The sequence below is a fragment of the Toxoplasma gondii genome, chromosome XI (assembly GCF_000006565.2).
Source record: "Toxoplasma gondii ME49 chromosome XI, whole genome shotgun sequence".
Classification (NCBI taxonomy): domain Eukaryota; phylum Apicomplexa; class Conoidasida; order Eucoccidiorida; family Sarcocystidae; genus Toxoplasma; species Toxoplasma gondii.
Window position 1 is genome coordinate 332,647 of NC_031479.1, and position 20,388 is coordinate 353,034.

Here is a 20,388-nt window from a genome sequence, read left to right on the forward strand (position 1 = left end):
GCGCCTCTCTGAGCGCATGCGGGACCGAGAGCCTCGTGTTCCCCCTCTTCTCTCGCTGTGTCGGCGTGACCTCATTTTGTGAAAGGGTTTTCGTCTTGGTTCTTCTGTGCCTTTCTCTTGTTCTCGGTTGACACGACGAGGTCGATACCGTTCCGTCTTCCCTTTTCCCTGTCTGAGAAACCGTAGGTTTCCCCCCTCCGTCGCGCGGCCGCTTTTCTCCCTGGACTCTTGGTCGTTTTCTTCGAAGTTCCCCGTCTTTTCTGCAGACTCTTTCTCAGCTATGCAGCCTCTTCGCGGCAGAGCCGAGAGGCCTTTCTATCCCCGCTTATCCACCTTCATTTCTTCCACCTTTCTCCCTGCTGCTCACCCCGGCAGCGCGACGCGTTCGCTCTCTGTGCGCCTTGCGTACGACGCCTCTCCCTTGTTTTCCCAGTGTGTGTTTCCTGTAAGTTTTCGTTGAATTCTTCGTTTTTCGCTTTTTTAAAAACCATCCTCGCTTCGGAGAACTTGCTCGGCGGATTGCATGCGCACCCGGATGGTCCGCGGTTCTGGCGTGTCTGCATGCTTCGGTCCCGAAGCCGGTTTTCTCAGTGTCCCCGTTTTCCACGTTTCTCCCTCGTTTTTGTCTTTTTCCTCAGCCAATTTTTATTCAGTCGTTTTGCAAAGCGATTCGTCTCGAAGTCCGTAGTTCTCTCTTCAACGCCCTCTCTTACTCGTCGTCCTCCTCTCCCTGCCCCCGTCTGCTTCCCCTTCTCTCTCCTCCCTCCCCCGGTCTGCCTTTTGGCATTTCTGCTCCGTCTAGTTTGCCTTCCCTTGTTTTTATGTTCCTCCTTTCTTCTTCTTCTCTTCTTCCTCTCCCCCTCCTCTTGTCTCCTTCTCCTTTCTCGCTCGTTTTCTCAGCTACCGCGCCCCCGTCTGCTTCCCTCTTCTCTCAGTATCATCTCTGACGACCTTCCTCGTACACCTGTCTCTTGTTCCGTTGCTTCGGCGCCGATGGACTCGCCGGCGTCTTCCAGCCGCGAGGCGGAGGCGGGAGGGCGCCTGCGGCGGCCGCCCTCGGATGAGGACATGCCTCTGAAGGTGGAGAAGAAGACGAAGAAGTCGAAGAAGGAGAAGAAGCGCGAGCGCGCGTCGAGCGAGAAGAAGCGGAAGCTGAAGGCGCGCAAGTCGTCTTCGTCGCGGAAGAAAAAACATCGTTTCGTCAAGGACAGCGCGAGAGAGGCGTCGGACGAAGAGCACCGGCGCCGCTCGACCGACAGCAGCGACGAGGAGTCCGGCTCGGACGAAGACGCGGCGATCGCTGCCGAGATGCGAGGCTTCATCGTAAGCGAGGAAAGCGGGGAAGAAGAGGGTGAAAGCGACGACAGCGAGAAGGAGAACGAAGACGAGGGACCGCAGCAGCTCGACGATGAAGACCTCGACCTGATTGAGGAGAACACGGGGTTGACGGTTAGGAAGCAGCCGCTGAGGCCGCCGTTCGATGAGGGTGAGAGCGAGTTCGAAGAGGCAGAGGAGGCAGAGGGAAGCGGCGCGAGAGACTCTGAAGACGCGGACGGTTTCGCGGCTCTCCAGTCTGAGGAGCAGCGCAGATACCGGCGTTTGAAGAAGGTCGAAAGTTCGGCTCCCAAGTCTGCAGACAGGCCTGAGAGTGAGAGGGGGGGCGTCTCCCGGACGCGCGAGGAGGCGTCTGGGTCTCTGTTTTTCGATGACGACAAAGGGGAGAACGAGTTCGGCGCCGCAACCTTCCCTGCTCTGGAGGCTCCAGCCTCTGCCCTGGACGCCGATGCTGCATCCGACGGTGGCGAGGCCGTCGCGCAGGGCGGCGCCGGAAGCAGCTTGCCTGCGAAGAAACTTGTTGGTCGGCGCATGTCGAGGACCTCTGCCTCCCCGCTCGGCCAAGAGGACCGGGCGGAGGCAAGCGAGGAGGACGAAGCCTGGCTGGAAGAAGAAGACGCGCTCCAGGACAGCGCCGCGCAGCAGCGCATGGGTGAAACTTGGGGTCTAGTCTACGACTGCTTCGGAGACGTCGACGCCGTCGTCCGCATCCTCTGCAATGTGAAGCCTGTGAAGCACACCGCAAGTGGCGGCGAGGAAGACGAGTTCCAGGGCGCGGGAGACGTCGCCGACGAGCCGCGCAGAAGGAGAGAGGGCCGAGGCCGAGAAGACGACGAGGAGCTGCGGGGGCGGCTGGGCAAGGCTGCCGGGCCGAGAAGAAGCGGCAAAGGACGTCCAAGCGAAGGCTGGGAAGCGATCGGAGAACCGGATGAAGTCAAGAGAGAATTCCTGACTTCCTTCGACGAACATGTTCGCCGAGTCGATGACCCTGAGCGCCTCTTCCTCAGGTTCATCCAGCGACCCAAACACACCTCGAAGGTCCGAAAAGAAAGGTCTACGGGAAAAGAAAAAACAAAGGCTTCTCGACGAGAAACCAAACATGCGGACAGAGAGATGAACAGCAAAAACGATGGAGGAAGACGGAAAGCGCCTTTACACACATATATATATCTGTATATATCTATCTATCTATATATATATATATATATATGTAGATAGAGAGACAGGTGAAGACAAAGATAGACAAGTAGATCAACAGAGAGATAGATGGACAGAGAGAGTTTCAGAGAGAGGGAGAAAGAGTTGGGGGGCGACAGAGAGGTAGTGAGAGAGCGTTTTAGAGAGGTAGAGAGAGTTTCAGAGAGATAGAGAAATTGACAGAGAGCGAAGCAGATACAGGGGTAGATAATTCGACACGGACAAAGAGAGGGTTAAAATAAAATAGAGGGCTGGTTCAACCGATAAAACCATCGGTTCGATTTTTCGGGATGTCCCGTTTATTCTTGGGCACATGCTGTCAGTCAGATTTCCGACCTTTTCGTTTTCCTGTCGGTTCCACACTCAACCGTTTGTGTTTCGACTCCCCGTCTGCACGTGGGTCATGCCGCCAGTGATGTTTCTGTTGATGAGCTTTTTTGGACGGCTGCCTTGATTTCCTTTCTTTCGTCTTGCTCTCTCTGGGGCGTTTAAAGGGGAGTGAAGGGCCGGGAGAGGCTCTTCTCGGCTAGGTTTATGTGGTCTCTTTTTTTTCTCGAGAACACCCGTGCGCATCTCTTTTTTCGTGTCTTCTGTCCTTCTCTCTTCCTGCCTCTTTCTCTCCCTTTACCTTCGCTTTTTCCCTGTTGACCTCTTTCTTCGTCCGTCTTTTTCCATCCTTCCCTCGCTGGTTCTCCGCTGCGTCTGTCTGCTTCAGGCCGCCTTGGTGCTGGAGAGTGGGTGGATCACGTCGCGCTTGTTTCGCGAGTTCGGGGCGCAGCTGACGACTGAGGAGTTGCGGAAGCGCTACTTCGACTCCTTTTTCGAAGGCTGTCGCTTGCGGCGGTCGCCGTACCACGACGTGAGGCAGAAGGTGATCCTTCTCCTGGACTGGGTGTTGAATGAGCGTCTGGAAGTTGTGTTTATTCTCCACCACAAGCTGCACCTCATCGCGCCCCCTTTGACCGAGGAGATGGTCTGGCGCGTCTACGAACTCGACCAGCAGTTCTGCCGTCTTCAGGCGAAGAAGCGCCGGCTTTTCGAGCTCATCGAGGAGGTTGTAGACGGCGTCGCTCTTCTTCAGGGCCAGCGGCAGGGCGAGGAGACTCGCGACCGCCTCCTGCAGATGTGGAACCTTTGCGCAGACCGGGCGGCTTGCGCGAAAAGCCACGGCAGCGAGCGAGGGAGGAGACGAGAGACAGACGTCACTGCGGTTGACGCGGAGGAAGTCGCACTCGAAGACTTCAGAACTTTCCTGCACTCGCACTACAGGCAGTTTGTCGCTGCAACCCGGGAGGAGCTTCAGAAGAAACTCGCACAGAGCAGAGAGAAGAGCGACGAGAAACGCGAAGCTGACGACGCCGAGGAAGGCGACGGCGAAGAGAGAGGAGAGCAAAGAGAAGAAGAGAGAGGAGACGAGAGAGAAGAAGAGGACGACGGACTGGGGCTCGAGAGTGAGGCGCGAGAAGAAGAGAGAGAACAAGACTGGCTGGTGAAACCGGAGGACCAGAAGATGCCTGCAGACAGCGAACGTCAGGGGGAAGACACCTCGTCTCCTCTGGACGGCCTTGAGGCGTCCGCGACGTCTTTTCCTCTGTCTCCTCTGCCTGCCGTTCCTGCTCCTCTCGCCTCTCCTGGGTTGCTGCCACACAGCGAGACTCACTTGTCGGCCTCTGCGACGGAGAGAAGTCTGGGCTTTAGCACGCAACTCGATCCCGGACTTCCGATTCCGCCGCCTCCAGAGGAGCTGCTTGGCTTGGTGGACGCGTTAGTCGGTTCGCGGGCGGTCCGAGCAACGGGTTCCGAGCAGCGTGAGGTTGCGGGAAGCGGAGCGATCGGCGAGGCCGTGGACGCGAGACATGCCTCGTTGGAAGGAGAGGCGGAAGCTTCGTTGAAGCAAACGGGAGAAGACGTACTGGCCGAGTCTGCAGAGTCGCAGGCTGCAGCGCCTCCGGTCTTTCACACTGACACGCTGCTACAGGGACGGCCTCCCTCACCTTCCTTGGTCTCTTTCGAGCTCGACAAGAGGGGCGCCTGTTCTGTCCACGTCGAGGCTGAGAGGCACCAGCGCGAGTTGTCAGACGCGGAAGAGGCAACTCCAGTCGACGACGCCTACCTCGGAGACGTCCAGGAGGGCGAACACAGGGTCGAGTCTCGCGGGCAGGATTTGCGCGCTCTCTCTATGGCCTCTGTTCCGCGATCTGGGAGGAGACCGCGCGAGGCTGCAGGTTCGAGCGTCATGCGCGTCGCCACATTTCACCAAGAATCTGCTCTGTGGGCCTCGCCGCCCGCGTCTCCCTCTCTCGAGGGGCAGCAAGACCCCACAGAGGAGATGCCTGTCGAGTCTCGGACTCCGCACTCGGTCACTGCAGTTCCCCCGCCTGCTCAGGGCGAGAAGACGTCGGAGACAGGAGAAGCAGGCACCTTTCAGGGCGGCTCTGCCCTCTTGTCGACTTGGAAGCATCGGTGGGATGCTCCAAATGCCACTCAAGACTCTTCTTCCTCTTACTTTGCTTCTTCGTCTGTACCTGTGGAGGAGGCCGGACGAGCGTCTGCCTCGAAAGAGTCTCCCGAGGACTCCCGGGCGTCCTCCTGGAAGTCTCGCTGGGGTGTGCCAGGCAGCCGTCGGAATAATGAGAGGACATCCAACGAAGAAGGCCGCGACGCCGGGGGCGAGGTAGCCTTGTTTGCAGAGGAAGAAGGCAAGCGTTCAGGGGAGGACGCGCGGAAAGAGCGGTTTCCGCGCGGTCGAGAGTCGCGGCTCGGTGAAGAGGCATACAAGGGCCCTGTTGGGGGATTCGGAGGAGGCGATCCGAGAAGAGGGAGAGAGGGCGATCTGGACAGCAGCCGCGAGGCGAGAGGTGGCGGGGAAGAAGGAGTCGACGCCTGGCTTCGGAGAGACGGGAAGGATGAGCGAGAGTCAGAGAGAAGACGAGACAGAGACGAACGAGAGACGTACGACTCCAGCGAAAGCCACCGTGTGCCGGGCGACCGAGACCGTCCTTTGCGTTGGGGAGTGGAGAGGGACAGATGTAGAAGGCGGGGCGAAGACGAGGAGAGAAACCGAGGAGGCGACGAGCGCGGGAGACGGCCGCCGTCGTTTGGGCTAGACGCGCATGCAGACAAGCCTCGAGGCGCAGAGCGAGAGGCAGAGGATGATGCCGAACGACGCTTAAGAGAAGAAGATCGACAGGCAGAAGCTGCAGAAGCGGCAGAGTGGGAGAGACTCGAGAGAGAAGCTGAAGAAGACGAACGGAAATGCATGCTCGCAGAACGCGAGAAAAAGATAAGGGACCTTCTGCGCAGAGCCGCCAGTGGCGAACAACCGAGCCCCCGCATTGGCCTCAACATGCACAATATTCCTGGCCTTGAAGCCATCGAAGTGAGGACACCAAAGCATGCATATCCATCTACAAAGACATGTCGACAAAAGCAGAAAGAAAGACAAACAACATGTGTATAGAAGTCACTTTGTATGTATGTATATATATATATATATATATGCATGTCTGCATTTGTATGTGTGCATCTACAGAAGTCAACATGTGGACACACTGAGAGCGAGAGAAAGATGACACTCACGCATGGGTACATATCAGATGTAAAGAAGTTGATGCATTTGTATTTTTTTGCATGCGTTTTATTGCATGTGTGGCTGTTGACGATGTAGATGTAAGAGTGGGTGCGGAATGTGGACTGTGATTGTGTTTGCGGGGTCGCAGAGAGCCTCTCGTTGGCCGTGAAGGTTGTTTGACACGACGAACTTTCGCTTCGCTTTCTTCGCTGGCTTGGGAGGGTGTGCGTTTCTCTTTTGATGTAGTCGCTGCGAGATCGTTGCCCGTCTGTCTGTATCCCTGAGCGTCGCTCCACCCCCTTGTCGAAGACCTCGAGGCGAGCATCGTGAAATTAGATGCGAGGAAAGATGAAGAGCAAGCCTGTGAGAGGTGCAGCGGTGCGCAGCTGGACAGGATGTTTTCCGTTGTTCTCTGCAGCTTGCAGATCGCTACAACATCTTTTCTCTGTGGGAGTCGTATCTGTTGCCACCTGACGCCTTTGTCTCAAACTTGGAGGCCCTCGCGTTCACTTCCTCGGCGTTTTCCCCGTCGCTTTTTGCGTCGCGGTTCTCCCTGCTTCTGCGGCCGACGGAGACGCCTCACATTCCAACTGCCTCGTCGACGGCGATCTCGAGCGTCTTGACTTTCTCCGCATCTGCTTTTCTCTCCCAGTTCGTTCCGAACTTGTTTCTTAACGCCTCTCCCGACCTGCCCTGCACGAATCCAGAGAAATTGCCGGGGTTGCCTGGGGACGTCGTCGCGAACTTGGAGGCGGCGGGTGACGCCTGGTGTGCGCCTTTCTGTGTACATCCCTTCGACTCGGGCAGACAGCTGAAGCGAGTTTTGGTTGCTTACTATGCAAAGATTCTCGCTTCGTATCCGCCTCTCCGAAGCCTGGTCAGAAAAAGGTTCCACCAGATCTGCTCCATGAGCACGCTGACCACCGTCAAGGGCGAGGCCGAAACTGATCCGGCGAAGCCATGCTGGATGGCCAGACGTCTCTCGCGACTGCCGTTACTCAAATTCGTCAACGAGGTGAGCAATACGCTCTTTCTCCTGTCCGTCCTCTCGTTCTCTTGTTATTTCTCTCTTTTCTGTGTTCCTTCTGTTTTCTCCGTTTCTTCCGCTCTTCTCCCTCCGTCTCTCCCTGTGCCCTTTCTCTTTCTCTCCTTTGCGCTTCGTTTGTCTCCTGCTCCTCTCTCTCTGTCCGTTCTCTTCCTCTCACCGTTTTTCTCTTTTTCCTTTTCCCTCTGCGCTCGCGCCTCTTTAGAGTGGCCGCATCCGCTTCTTTCAACTGTTTGCTTCCTTGTAGATTGTTCCGTCGTTTGAGGAGGCGCCGCCGATTTCTCCGTGGAAAGATCGCGCGCGTCGCAAGGCTGAGGAGGAGGCTCGCAAGGCGGCGCAGCGAGAGCACTTGAAGCAGCTGCCTTCTCTGGAGGCGAAGCGTGCGTACTTGGCGAAGATTCAGAGCGAAAGCAGCGAGGAGAAACCGTCCGGTTCGATGACTCGGGCGCGGCAGCTGGAGACTCTGTTGAAAAAGCGAGAAGATGCGCGTTGCCTGGAGCTCTTTCTGCACGTCCACCGCCTCGAGAAGGCCGGCGAACTGACTCTCTTTATCCACCCGCAGACGTCCGACGAGCTCGCCGGGTCGGTCGCGCTCCAGAAAGGCTTTGAAGAGCGTCACCGCGACTTCCGGCGCGCCTACAGGAATCTCGTGATCGAGAAAGGGCGCGAGGCCCCGGCGCTGGAGGCGCTGGCGCTGAACCGTTCGGCGGCGGATGCCTTCGGGCAAGGTGTGGGCGCTTCGCTGGTATTTGACTTGGTGAAGCAGAAGCGTTTTCTCGACGACGAACTCGCAGGCTTCGCGCGGAGTCGAGCCCAAGACGCGTTTCTCGTTCAGCGGCTCGTGGACGACCTCCTCGCCGCGTACAGCCCCCACCTCTGGCAGGCGGCGACGGCCGCGGGGAACATCGGCCAACACCATTTTGCGTCGTTTTTCTGCAAGTCGCGCAGCGCGTCGTCTCGCCCTGGCGGCGGGCCGAGTCTCACGGCGCGTGGAGGCACGGAGGACGAGGGCGAAGCTTTCGTGACCTTCCTGCAGCGCGGCGGGGGGAACGTTTCCGCAGCTGCGGCGGCGAGCGCCGTACCCGGCTGGCTGCACATCCAGCGGCGGATTCTGGAGCGCGTCGTGGAGGTGGAGCTGCTGCCGATCTTCAAGCGAGAGGTCCGCGAAGACCTTCTTCACCGAGCGCAGCAAGTCGTGATTCTGCGGTGCCGAGAAATGCTCGAGTGGCGGCTGAACACGCAGCCGCTGCGGCCGTCGCCTGAGCAGATGAGGCGCCGGCAGCTACTGGGTGACGATGAGGAAGGAACTCGGAAGAGCAGAAAGAGGCCGAGCCGGGACTCAGCTAGCGAGAAGCACTCGAGTGAGGAGAGTGACGCGTTCGACGAGAACGCGTCGGAGGCGAGTTCCGCGACCAGTCTCTCCTCGGAGGCCGAGTCGAGTTCGGATGAGGAAACGTACGTCTCGGGTGCTTTCCAGACGGAACGCAAGCGTCTGCGGGCTGCGAAGCGCCAGCGGAAGCTGCAGAAGCAGCAGCGTTTGCTCGAGAGACGCAGACGCCTCGTTCAGGAACCCACTCTCGTCGACGTCCTCGCGTTCGTCGTCGAAAACGTCCACCAAGAGGTCTCCGCAGAGATGACCAGCTTCGCCTCCGTCGGCAGCGCCGCCGACACACCCGTGGGCCGCGCGGGCGCAGGACGCCGAGGCGGCCGGAGTCGCACCCGCGTGCATGCAATGCTCGTCAACGCCTGGGGTGAGATGGAGGAGTACGACGTCTACGAGTTCCTCTTGAATGCGCCACTGCCTTCTCAACAAGAAGTCGAGGGGGTACAGAACGAGGAACCTGACACTCGAGAGCTGGAGGCTGCGGCAGAGATGCGCCCGGCAGGCGTCTCTGCCGAGCAACGCAGAGCCTACCAGGACTTGGAGAGACTCGTCAGATTCTTCAGAGATCACTTCGTCGACGCGGCAGTCGTCGGAGTCCGCGACCGCTTCGCCTTGCTGCTCTACTTGATCCTCAAGGAGCGAGTCGTCCCGAAACTTAAGAAGAAGGAACAGCCGCTCTTCCTCGAACTCGCCAGCCTAGAAGTCCCCACCATCTGGGCTGGCAGCGACAAGGCCCCGCAGGTGCTCCGGCAGAAACTCGCGAAAGAAGGACTCATGGTGCGTCGCAGAGGGAGAGAGTCAAGACGCATGCTGAGGGATGTCCGATGCGTCGAACAGGAGATTGTGTCTGGGGTTCGCTGCGACTTCTGTGTGTCGCCGCCGCACCGGTTTTGCGGTGACTCCCTTCGAGAATACACAGAAGAGCTAGAGACGTCCTTCGCTTTTTTAGGTCTACAAGTTGCTGTCGAAGAAAGGTCTTTCTTTTCGGGGGTGCACAAGGAGCTGTAGAATGGTCTCACTCTGTGCTAGGCTGTGCAAGAAATGTGGAGCGCCTGTCTTCTCTGAGAGGGTGTACGTTTCTGTCGCTCTCTGCCGCGGGTGCTGCCTGCGCATGCACTGTCTCTTGTGTGTGCCCCCCAGAGCCCCGCAGACGGCAGAGCACGCATTGTTTCTCGTCTGGGAAGAAAGATGTTTACATCCCTCGACTCAGGTTGTGTCGCCTCACTTCTGTCCTTGCCTCCTCTCCGCGTGTCTCTCGCGCTTTCTGCAGTGCCTGTCTCTGGCGCGGACGCTGCAAGATCCGCTTGCCGAGCTCGCGGGGCTGTGGAGCGAAGGACGCGAGAACTCTTTGCTGCAGCTGAAGCTTCATCCCCTCCAGAAGCTGGTGCCCTCGGATCGCCTGCAGAGTGCGCTCGAACGGGTGTTGCTGACGTCCGTCGGCAAAGTCGGAGTTGAGCTGAAGCGAGCTCTGCGAGGGAGCACGGCGGCTCTCGGCGGCAACCCCACCGCTGCCCTCCTGCAGTTCGTCCCTGGTCTCGGTCCCCGAAAGGCCGCGCGCCTTCTCGGCATGTTCAAAACGTCCACCCTTCTCGTGAGAAGACAGCTGATTCGCGCCTTTCCCGCGTCCCCACTGTAGTCGCAGACTCAAGAGGACACACACATACTCACAAACGTTGAGAAAGCGAAAGAAAGAAAAAGAAAGAAAAAGAAAGAAAAAGAAAGAGAAAGAGAGAGAAAGAGAAAGAGAGACACGGACAGACGATGTGGGGCGGCAAATCCGGAGGTCCAGCAGTTGCGTTCCTAGAGATATCCTCGTACGGATGCAAATGCGAATGTACGCGTGTATAATAAACAGGTCGGTAGGTAGTTAGATCTACATGCGCGGTCATGAATCGATATGCGCAGTTCCATTTTCAGAGGTACTCGTACACACGCAGAGATGCGTGTGCATGCATCCGTATAGATCGACGGGCGTAGAGTGGTGAAGAGAGTGCGTAGACTTCTGTAGCGACTCGTAGTCGTGGACGGGGGTGGATGAGGAAAAGGGCAGACGGACGAGACTCGTGATGCGCAAAGGCGAATCGGGCGCGCTTCCGATGTTGAGACCAGTTTTCGGCGGAGGCTTGAATCAAAAAGGGAGAAAGAGAGACGAACGTTTCAAGAGGACAGGCGTGTCAAGTACCGAACGAATGGATAAATACTGCAGCGTGGAACTCTAAAGCACACATTCATACGAGCAACAATAAATGCGTGCGTGTAACTCGTGAAAATTTTCCATATATATATATATATATATGTATATATATATGTATATGTATATGTATATGTATATATGTGTGTATCTGTATTTCTGTTGTATTTCTGTGTTCATAATTGTTACTAGAATGAAAATGCCTTTGCTTTCGATTTTTTCAGATGCGGTCGCAGCTGTGCACGCCGAACGACGGGTCGACTTCCGACAGCGACGGCGGCCGAGGGGACTTGGATGATTTTTATCCTCCTCATTCTCAAAGCGAGAAGCGTCATGCGCAGCCCGTAGGCTTGGGCCGCAAGGTGTACTTGAACTGTGTCTCCTTTCTGCGCCTCAAAAATAAAACGTCAGATCCCGAATCTGTCGACGGTGAGGAAAGAAACATGGCAGACATCTGAAACCTACGCGTGACGCGTGTCAAACCGTGGGAGACGATATCAGAAAATCCACATATTCACAGAGAATCTACACCCAATTAAATGTAGACATGTTTATACACGTCGGTCTCACTGGTAAGTAGGATACATACATAATATTTGTTTACTTGCTTATATATATATTTATATATATGTATATATATATATATATATGCGTGTGTGTCTACGTGTGTGTTTCCCTTTTTTATGCATCTTTTTTGTGTGGGGAGTTGTGTGCAGCTTTGGATGACACGCGCATCCACCCGTTGGAAGGACGCAGTTTCGTCGCGAAGATTTGCCGAGATGCTGTGGCTGAGAAAGACGAGGCTCACCAGACCGAGGAAGAAGAAGAAAATGGAGACACCGGCGGCGCTCGCAGACGCGACGAGGATGTCGACGACGAAGATGCGATTGTTGAGGTCTTCAGGTACGCGATGGGGTGGGTGGAAAAACCTTCAGAATCACATTCGGCATATGTCGTAAACGTCTTGTTTCCAGAGTGCACCATATACTCCAGAGCCTGAATGGAACCTGCGTCCTTCGCTCTTCTTCAAGATTCAAGCGTGCATGCTTCCTGGTTCCGAGGAGAAGCTTTACGCTGTGCTCTTTGGTTTCATCTGAGTGTTTCACAGTTTACTCGAACTTGTGTAACTAGAGAGCTACGCGCATTTTGACCAAGGAACCAAGTCGAGAAGAGGTTCCGAGTTTAGCAGTTTTAGAGTGCGAATACGATTCAAAACCACTTCAGAATAATCCATGATAAACATGGTTGCGTTGAATGTATTCCACCAGTTAAAATGTTGCGTTCTCAAAGGATGCGTGTGTTGATACATCGCTTCTAAGACGCAGTTTTAGTTAGTCAGCCGTTCTTCCGTAACAGCGCAGTTGTTCTAGGGAACCTAGTTCGCCCCAGCTCCCACAGCTGAAGTCCCTCGCGTTGCTTCAAAGCATTTGATATTTTAGGAGTTTCCTCAGAGTTCCTGCTGCATACTCAGCTGACCCTTTGCCGTCAATCGTCGAGAAGGCTGTGGATTTCCTGACGCAGTGGGGGTGTCTTCTCGACGACACGCTCGAGAGGTCTCCCGCGAAAAGGAAACAGGGGATACGCGGGGATGCAAGTGTACTTGCAGCTCTCTGTCTAAGCTTTGTGGAGAGCGCTAAGTCAGACGTTTCCTTTTTTTTCCAGGAAACCGGCTCTGCTTGACGACATGGACTTGGAAGCTTTCTCTCAGATGCTCGCGGAGACGAAGGATCAAGCGAGGTGTCTGTGAGTCTCTGAACAGCTGGCTTTCTCTCTCTTCTTTGGACGGGAAGAGTCCATTAGTTCCGTTTTTTGTTTTTTGCTTGAACTTCGCCATTCCCTCGTTTCTCTCTCGTTTACATTTTCTGGCTGTCCGTCGACAGGTAGCCTTCTCTGTGTAGCCTTTTTTTTTTTGAAGTCTCCACCTTTCTTTTCCGCGTTTTCTCTCCTTGTCGCGCCCGTGCTGGTGCATGTCCTTCTTATCCGTGCTCGTGAACAGTCCACAGTGAAGTGCAGACAAGACAGAGAGAGGATGAGCAACTCCGTCACTGCAGTTGAGAAAAGAAGTCAAACTCAGTCGTCGTGCGGTGCAAACTGGCGCTTCTAGAGTTTCTCAAGACCCAGGCGAGGTTCGCTTGCTTGTTCATCTTGGGGTCTTCCTGTTTCGCTATCATCGGCTGTGATTCGCTCTCGAGGAGCATCTTCTTTGTCGATTGCCGGTTTTTTTCCTTCTGCAGACCCTATCTGGAATTCATTACGTCAGAGCTGAGACATCCGTACCGAGATCCGCGGCTGCCCTTCGAGTCTGCGAGCGAGATGGAAGTCTTCTTCTGGGCGATCGGTGAAGACGCCGACGAGTTCCATCCAGGCTCCAGCGTTTCGTGTCAAGTTGTTTTTGCGAGAAACACCTCGCTCGTCGTTCGCCTCCAACCTTCAGGCATTCGCGTTCAGCTATCCGATCTTCGCGAGCTCCGTTCTCTCTTGGCTTTGCGGACTCCGCAAATCAAACAAAGCTCGCCGGGAGAGGAGAGACGACCACACCAAGAAGATCTGTCTCCTCTTCTAGGTACGCGAAAGAGACGCTACCTTTCGGGTTCCCTTGCTAACTTATAATCACACATGCATACCAACCTACCTGCATCCAAACTTACACATACATATATATATATATATATACATGCATATACATGTGTGTCTGTGCGTTAAGTAAAAAATTTTCCTGTTCAGATGGTATCCAGTGTACATGCTGTCTGCGACGTCGGGTATGCACGGGCAGCACCGGGATACTGCATTTGACTCCCGGTGTGAGTTCTTTTGCGGCTCTTTACATGCGTTTGACAGTGTAGTCAAGATGTCATCGTGTATAGAACGCGCGACAGGTCGGAAAGGAAGAACGACAGAGGAAAGGAGAAGAGCAATAAAGGGAAGCGGTGAAGGAGAAGTGAGAACACGCTGCAGGGAAAGGCGGGAGAGGAAACGAACGGAGGGATGAGCGCCGAGAAGGCAAATAGGGCCTTCTCCTTTGACCAATAGAGGACGTTGCGAGGGAAGAAACTGAAAGGGAGAAGAGGCGAAACGTTTTCGAGGGACTCGTTTACACAGAGATTCCAACAAGTCGTTCTGTGATGATGGAAAAAACCTGAACGGCAGCGCATGTCACGAGGTGCCACTCTTGTGCTCTCTAGCAACTGTTTTGCGTTTCCTTTTTCCGCACTGCTTCCTCCTCTATGGTTCTCGTCTCTCTTAGCAAGTGCTGTTTCGTCTCTCCTTTGCTCCGTCTTCCCCCTCTCGTGTTCCGTTGCATGCATCTCGCATCGTCTTCTCCACACCAGATTTCAAGCCGACAACTCACGAGTCTCGACTTGTACATATCTACTTGCATTTGTACATATATATATATATATATATATAGACGTGTATGTGTATGCCGTTATACAAGTATACGCATGCATTTATATACATATATTTATATATATATATATGTAGATATGTATACATCTATTTATATCTCCTCTGTACGTAGTATCTCTATGTATACAGAGATGCGTGTTAATGGGTGTGGGCGAAAAACGGAGTCGGTTGTCTGTTGTGTCGGCGTGCGTCGGAATGTTTTGGATCTTTTGTTTTTTTCGTTTTTTCAGGTGAAGTGTTGCACGGCCGCGTTGCCTTTTTGCACTACGGCATCGAGCTGGAACGTTCAGGTTTTCCAACGTATCGTATCGAGGTAGTTGTTACTGGAGACGTCGTCAAAGCGATGGTGGCGCAAAACCTCGTCTCAGATGTCTCTCTCAACGCCGTCCATACTTTCCTTTCTCCAGCCGCCAGATTCGATGGACTGGCTGTCAGACGACCCCTCACTGTGTAAGGAAGCAGAACCAGTGTGTGCCAAGTTCTGTCTGTATTCTCCCAAACGTACGCGTCTAACGAACTCGCTCTCTCTCCGTATATCGATTGCTGCATTATTATGCACGCAAATCCCTACGTGCATACATGCATGCAAAGATAATTGTCCTAGTGTAGGTGTAGACAGGTGGGCGTCCACGCATTCGTACATTGGGTTCGTCCCCCTCCCGGTCTAAAAGAGAGATGCATGCACCTGACGGAAATAGAAGCGACACAACAGCACCATGTCCAAATTCAAATTCTTTCATCTTGTATCTATATGTGTATACCTTGATTTACACAAATAAGTATATGTACGTGTAGATGCACCTCCTTGTGGGCATCTTCATGTACTGGTGCTGCGTTATGCGGCAAAGGCGAATGATGCCGATTCTTACAAGTTCTCGCAGAGCAATTCTGGGGAGTAGCGTCGCAGAAAAAAGTGTGACAGAGACAGGCCAGTCTCTCGAATGAGATCTGCAGACAATGCGCGGCGTCGAATTCGAGACCGGATCAAGAGTGGACGGCTGGGAGACACACTTGGATGCGGGAGCATGCCTTCTCGGCTGTCTGCTCGTGTGTCTGCACACCGCAAGCGTCCTGCGGATTCGTGAAAAGGGATGCTTCTGCCGTTCTCGTTGTCGCTCCCCTTTTTCTGCAGCGAATTGGAGGAACTTCAGCTGGAGCAGCAGAAGAAACACCAGCGCCTGCGACGCAACATTCGGCACCCCAACTATAAGCCGGTGACGCCGATGAAGGGTCTCCAACTCCTCCAACACGCTGGGGTAGGCCTCCACGGACTGGATCTTTGAATAGTTTTTGCATGCGCATGCAACAGGCACATTAAAGGGCATGCCCCCGCACAGAGATGTAAATATGTCGATAAACTCACATATGCATATTGTATATATCCACAAAACTATCTATCTATCTCTATATATATATAGGTATATGTATATATATTTTTTTATGTGCATAGTAATACAGACTGATACATGCACAGCACGTGTATGCATACAAAGAAGTCGAGTGTTTTTTCTCACACGAATGTAGGAGTGGATAGATCGCACACATGGTTCATATCTTTGAAAACGTATTAATATACATTTGAATATACATGATATATATATATATATATGCATTTACTGTACAGACGTGTATGGGAACTGTAGCCTAGTGTTTCTGCATGCGCGCAGGTGCCGGTTGGAGAGGCGTTGTTTCGGCCTGGAACGTCGGTGGATGGCCTGACGCTGATGGTGAAGACATGTGCAGACCCTTTCCGGTGTCTCTCGCTTCCAATTGAAGAGCGCAATCCACTTTTGCCGACAGAACACACGCCTGAGGCTCTCTCAGCCATGGCCGCAGCGCTCCAGCAGCAGGAGCAGCTGGGCGGCGTTGGCAGCGAGTTGATTCTTCAGGGCGAGAAATTCGATTCTCTCAATGCCATCATTGCTCAGTTCTGCGACCCGCTTCGCGTCAACTTGGAGGAAGTGTACAGACACCCGGTACGGCACCAGACCGTGACTCAGAAGAGACAAAGAGAAACAGTCGCTGCTATGTGGCGACAGAAAGGGAGAGAGATTTCAATTACCTCAGAGACACTGGTTTGTGGCGGTTCACTGTCGAGGCTGTGTCATTTCAAGGGTCGCTTCGGCGCGTTGGATGGGGTCTTGTTATTTCAGGAATCAAGGCAGTAACTGCTCAAGAGAACAGAGCCAGAAAATATGGACCAGACGCGAAAAGAGCTCGCAGATGTTTCTTTGTTCAAACACAACACGCTGTAGGTACTCGAGTCTGCATTTATGTATATGTGAGTGCACACAGGGTCCACAGGTGAGCATGTCTTCACCTCCCCTGGTCTTACAGTTTCGCAAACGGACATATGGGTGTTTTGTGCGTTTCAGAAGTATCTGCCGATTCCGGATCTGTCGATTGCGGTGGAAAAGCTGAGGCAAGAGGCGGCGTCGCGACCCGGTTCGATTTGCTGGGCTCTTCTGCCTCCTGCGTCTCCGGCCGCGTCGGTCGCGACAGGCCGAGACAGCCGAGCAGGAAATGAGAACCCCCTTCGTTTCCAGTTAGTCGTTTTGCCTCCACAGCCGCCGTCCGCAGGGGCACATCCCAGAGTCCTTGTCGATGGCGTCTACGTCGACCACAAGAAGTTCTCGATTTGGAATCAAGAACACAAGTCGCTTCAGAAACTGGTCTCTTGGTGGAAAGAAAAAGGTTACTGGCGGGTGAGTCTTAGATGGTTCAAGCGCCCTGGATACATTGGTCGTTTGCGTGTGCCTAGTATTTAGCGCCCACATTTGTCTTTGCGGGAAAGAAAGAAAACAGGAAAAGCAAACGAGAAACGGTGCGCGCTGTCCAGTCCTGTGAGCTCGACCCCAAGCCGTGAACAGAACGAAAGCGGCTTCGTCGCGCTCAAGCTGAAATGCATCTGCGACTGCATTGACGGAGTCAGTCTGTGTATCCGTTTTGCCTTGCGAGATATGTATAGCCACAATCCGTCTAGAGAGAATTGTTTCTGAGTGTGCTTTGGAACGCGGCTTCGCATTGCTTTTTCCACTTAAGGCTACTAAAAGACAACTCTACGCGCGGGGTCGTCTGTATACACTTCTTTGTTAAAAGCTGAAAGACTGACAGAGAGTCCTGGATCACGGATCGTTTGCACAGCGATACTGTCCGAAAGAAGCGTCGACATCTGTAACATTGGCTCTGTTTCAGAGTGAAGGGTTTTTCTGATTCGTCGTAGGGATGGACAATTTGAGGTTGCCTCTTGTTCCGCGTGTGACGTTTCATCAGTTATCGAGCCGGCCTTCCCAGAACCTGCGATTTCATCTTCTTGATCGCTTTTTTGTCTGTTGAGAAGGTGCACCGATTTTTGCTGGTGCGGAGTCAGCTTCATGTCGCAGGATAGAGGAATTCAGTGCCTGTATAGTTTGCGAACATTTTATGGAGTGACTGCCGCGTCGTCGACTGTGGTGGATTTCCACCGTTTTCATTTCGATTTCGTCACGAACATTGGCCTGTCTGCGCTGCTGCTCTGCAGCGGCAAGAGTTGCTGAAGGCGTACGCGGAGGAGAAGGGTCGTCTGCAGGCAGAGCGGGAGAGACGGCGTCAGGAGCGCGAGCACCTGAAGATGTTGGAGGCGCGGCGCGAGGAAGAAGAAAGACGAACGCAGAGAGACTACGTGGCGACTTACATTCAGCCGCGAAATGAACAGAGTGCGAAGGAGTGGTACGAGCGCGCTGTCCGTCGCCAGAAGAACTATGAGCCGCGTGCGGCAGGGACTGTTGTGGAGACTGGCAAGGGAGGAAGAACTCCTGGGTCGTTTCCTGGACACAGGATCGGCGACGCGTCTGTGCCCTACAGTCAGGCGCCGGATTCGCTGTCTTCTTATCCTGCTTCGTCGCCTTTCTCCCAAGAGTTTGATGGGCGACCGATGCGCAGAGGCGCTGCAGGCAGTGCAGCTGCGTCTCCATTCGGTCAGTCCGGCTTCTCTCAGACCTCGGGGCTCCACTCCCAAGCCGAGTTCGTTGATAGAGGTTTCTATGGCGACTCTCAGGCGAGGCCTCAGGACGGAAGAGAGAGGCGGTCGTGGTCTTCACTTTCCAGAGGCGGCGACAGCCAGCAGGCAAGAAACTACGGTCCGAACTCCTGGGGGACTGGAGAACAAAGGACGGGGCATGACCGGAGCTCCTACAGCGACCGGCGCCCCCATCACCGAGACGAAGGCTGGCGGCGAGAGGAGAGACGGACGCGATTCGGCGAACGATGGGACAGATAGGCAGGAAGCAAGACACGTGTGGAGGCGGGGAAGTATCCGCGATGAAACAGGACTAGCTGGACGCTCGCGCTCGGGCGTATCGACACTACACGAGGTGGAGACGAGGAGGTGGACGACTTGTCTCGATCTTACAGGTCTTTGTTGACGGAATTCACATCAACTCGAGGCGCCACAGAAGGCGATGGCTGAGCTGCGATGCGCCCGTGACGGGGATCGGAAGTTTGGTGGCGAGAACTCGGACGGAAAGGGATCCAAAGGGCCGAGTCGCGGAAAACGCTTTTCGGATTCATTTTGCGATGGCGATGGATATACACACACTGTAGGACGGGTGTGTGTGCGTGTGCGTCGGGATGTTCGCGTTGTGTGTTTATCAGATCGTGCGTATCTGCGATATCCGTCGGTACGCATGTACGCGCGTGCATGGATTTCGACGGGGCAACTCTTTGCGGCAGAAAAAAGAGTGGGGAGCACGTCTGTGTGTGTGTGGGAACCGGAGACCTCCTCCGGATGTTTTTTCTGCGTGGTTTCTCAAGCAAGTTGAAGAAACAAGAAAACTGTGTATGTCGTGCGAACACCTAGAACTTTGGTTTTTTCGTTACACTTGGATATGCGTCCACATAGATGCACAGGCCGGGATGATCAGGACAGAGACATAATCAAAAAGGAAATTTCTCATCTGTTCTTTCCTTGTCTCTTCTCATACAGCCGCGATGTGGGGTCTATACCCAACAGGAACGAGTCTGAGTGTCACTTTAATCTCACTTTCCTTTCTTGTAGACGAGCATTCCTTTCCTCTTCTGGGACACAAAAAACAACGCGTTCCTTCTGACTTTGTACTGTTGTCTTGACAGATCAAAGAACAGATAGGAATAGCAGATTTTCTTTGTATTCTTTGACCCAAAAAAAGGTTTCCCCTAGCTGTTTATGACACAAAAAAGAAAACTGTGGGGGGGACTAGCCGTTAGAAAGTGCCTCGACATACAACGTCGACATATATATATATATATATATATATATATATAAACATATATACATATATACGACCACGAGGAAGCAAACGTGAATGTCGAATAGTTTTCAGACGTTTTTGTTGTCAGTTATTTCAACACTGGAAACGGGACTGCCCCGTTGACGTCGGATGCACCCCTAGATACGACTGCATTTAAGCGGACACGTTCGGTGCGCGATTTCGGGTGTTCTGTGGAAGCTTCGCTCTGCAAAGGCTCTAGAGAAGAGGACAGTTGCAAACTCCTTGAGGAACAAGTCGTGCGCTCTCCTAGAGAGCTACCGGGGTTGGAAAAGGTCGCTGCAGCGGAGCTGACGTTGCTGGTCATCGTTTTTTCCGGCAATCAAAATGACAGTGTCACTGGCAAAACCAATTTCCTCTGCATCCGGGCAATGAAGAACGGCGACGAATAACTAAACTGGCGTTGTGTCTGACATCAAGCAAGCCCAGTTGGTTCGCCAAAGAAAATCAACAATACGAGCACCGGGGATCGAACCCGGGACCTCTCGCGTGTGAGGCGAGCGTCATAGCCACTAGACCATGCTCGCTACGGCAGTTGGTCACTTGTCTCTTTCGCATTGATGTGACAAAAGCAAGTCTTTTCTCGGCAGCTCAAACGCGGCTAAACCTTGCGAAGATACGCTTTTACTTTATAATAGGTTTCTATGATATGTTTGCCCTTGCAACAGGCGCACCCGGCAATGCTGTAACAAAGCTGTACCCTACTGGCTACGAAGCTTCATTTACACTTAAAAGGTCGTGGATTTTATTTACAGTGTTTATCAAGGACGTACCCTTCTCAGAGGAAGTGTTCGGACAGACTCTTACTGATCCCAGGTCCTCTCAGCTTCACTCTTTGGCATAGGAGCAACTCTTTATCGCACCGGCATAGCAGAGAGCAATAGACAGCGTCAAGTCGGGTGAGCGTGTGGCTGGAGGGTTATTTATTCTGCTGAACATCGTGGCACAGACGCTAAGGACGTAGGCACTCTA

At 53.9% G+C, this 20,388-nt stretch overlaps 1 protein-coding gene and 1 non-coding gene across 2 annotated transcripts; one reads left to right on the forward strand and one right to left on the reverse strand.

Moving 5' to 3' along the window:
- Positions 1 to 85: 85 nt before the first annotated feature.
- Positions 86 to 19,134, forward strand: SPT6 (transcription elongation factor SPT6). Its single transcript, XM_002364119.2, has 14 exons — positions 86 to 2,373; positions 3,248 to 5,911; positions 6,522 to 7,118; positions 7,396 to 9,309; positions 9,803 to 10,123; positions 10,948 to 11,152; positions 11,440 to 11,626; positions 12,386 to 12,466; positions 12,958 to 13,286; positions 14,362 to 14,581; positions 15,264 to 15,387; positions 15,799 to 16,107; positions 16,507 to 16,836; positions 17,652 to 19,134. The coding sequence occupies exons 1-14, from the start codon at positions 562 to 564 to the stop codon at positions 18,387 to 18,389; spliced, it is 9,831 nt and encodes a 3,276-aa protein (XP_002364160.2). The 5' UTR covers positions 86 to 561; the 3' UTR covers positions 18,390 to 19,134.
- A 736-nt stretch (positions 19,135 to 19,870) lies between these two features.
- TGME49_308900 lies at positions 19,871 to 19,943 on the reverse strand. Its single transcript has one exon. It is a non-coding gene; the product is annotated as a tRNA-Val (tRNA).
- Between the last annotated feature and the right edge of the window lie 445 nt (positions 19,944 to 20,388).

Excerpts from the sequence above, each read along its gene's own strand:
- SPT6 (XM_002364119.2), top strand. The coding sequence starts at position 562 with ATGCTTCGGTCCCGAAGCCGGTTTTCTCAGTGTCCCCGTTTTCCACGT. Across the intron at positions 2,374-3,247 it reads GACCCAAACACACCTCGAAG|GCCGCCTTGGTGCTGGAGAG; the intron begins GTCCGAAAAGAA and ends TGTCTGCTTCAG. Across the intron at positions 5,912-6,521 it reads CTGGCCTTGAAGCCATCGAA|CTTGCAGATCGCTACAACAT; the intron begins GTGAGGACACCA and ends TGTTCTCTGCAG.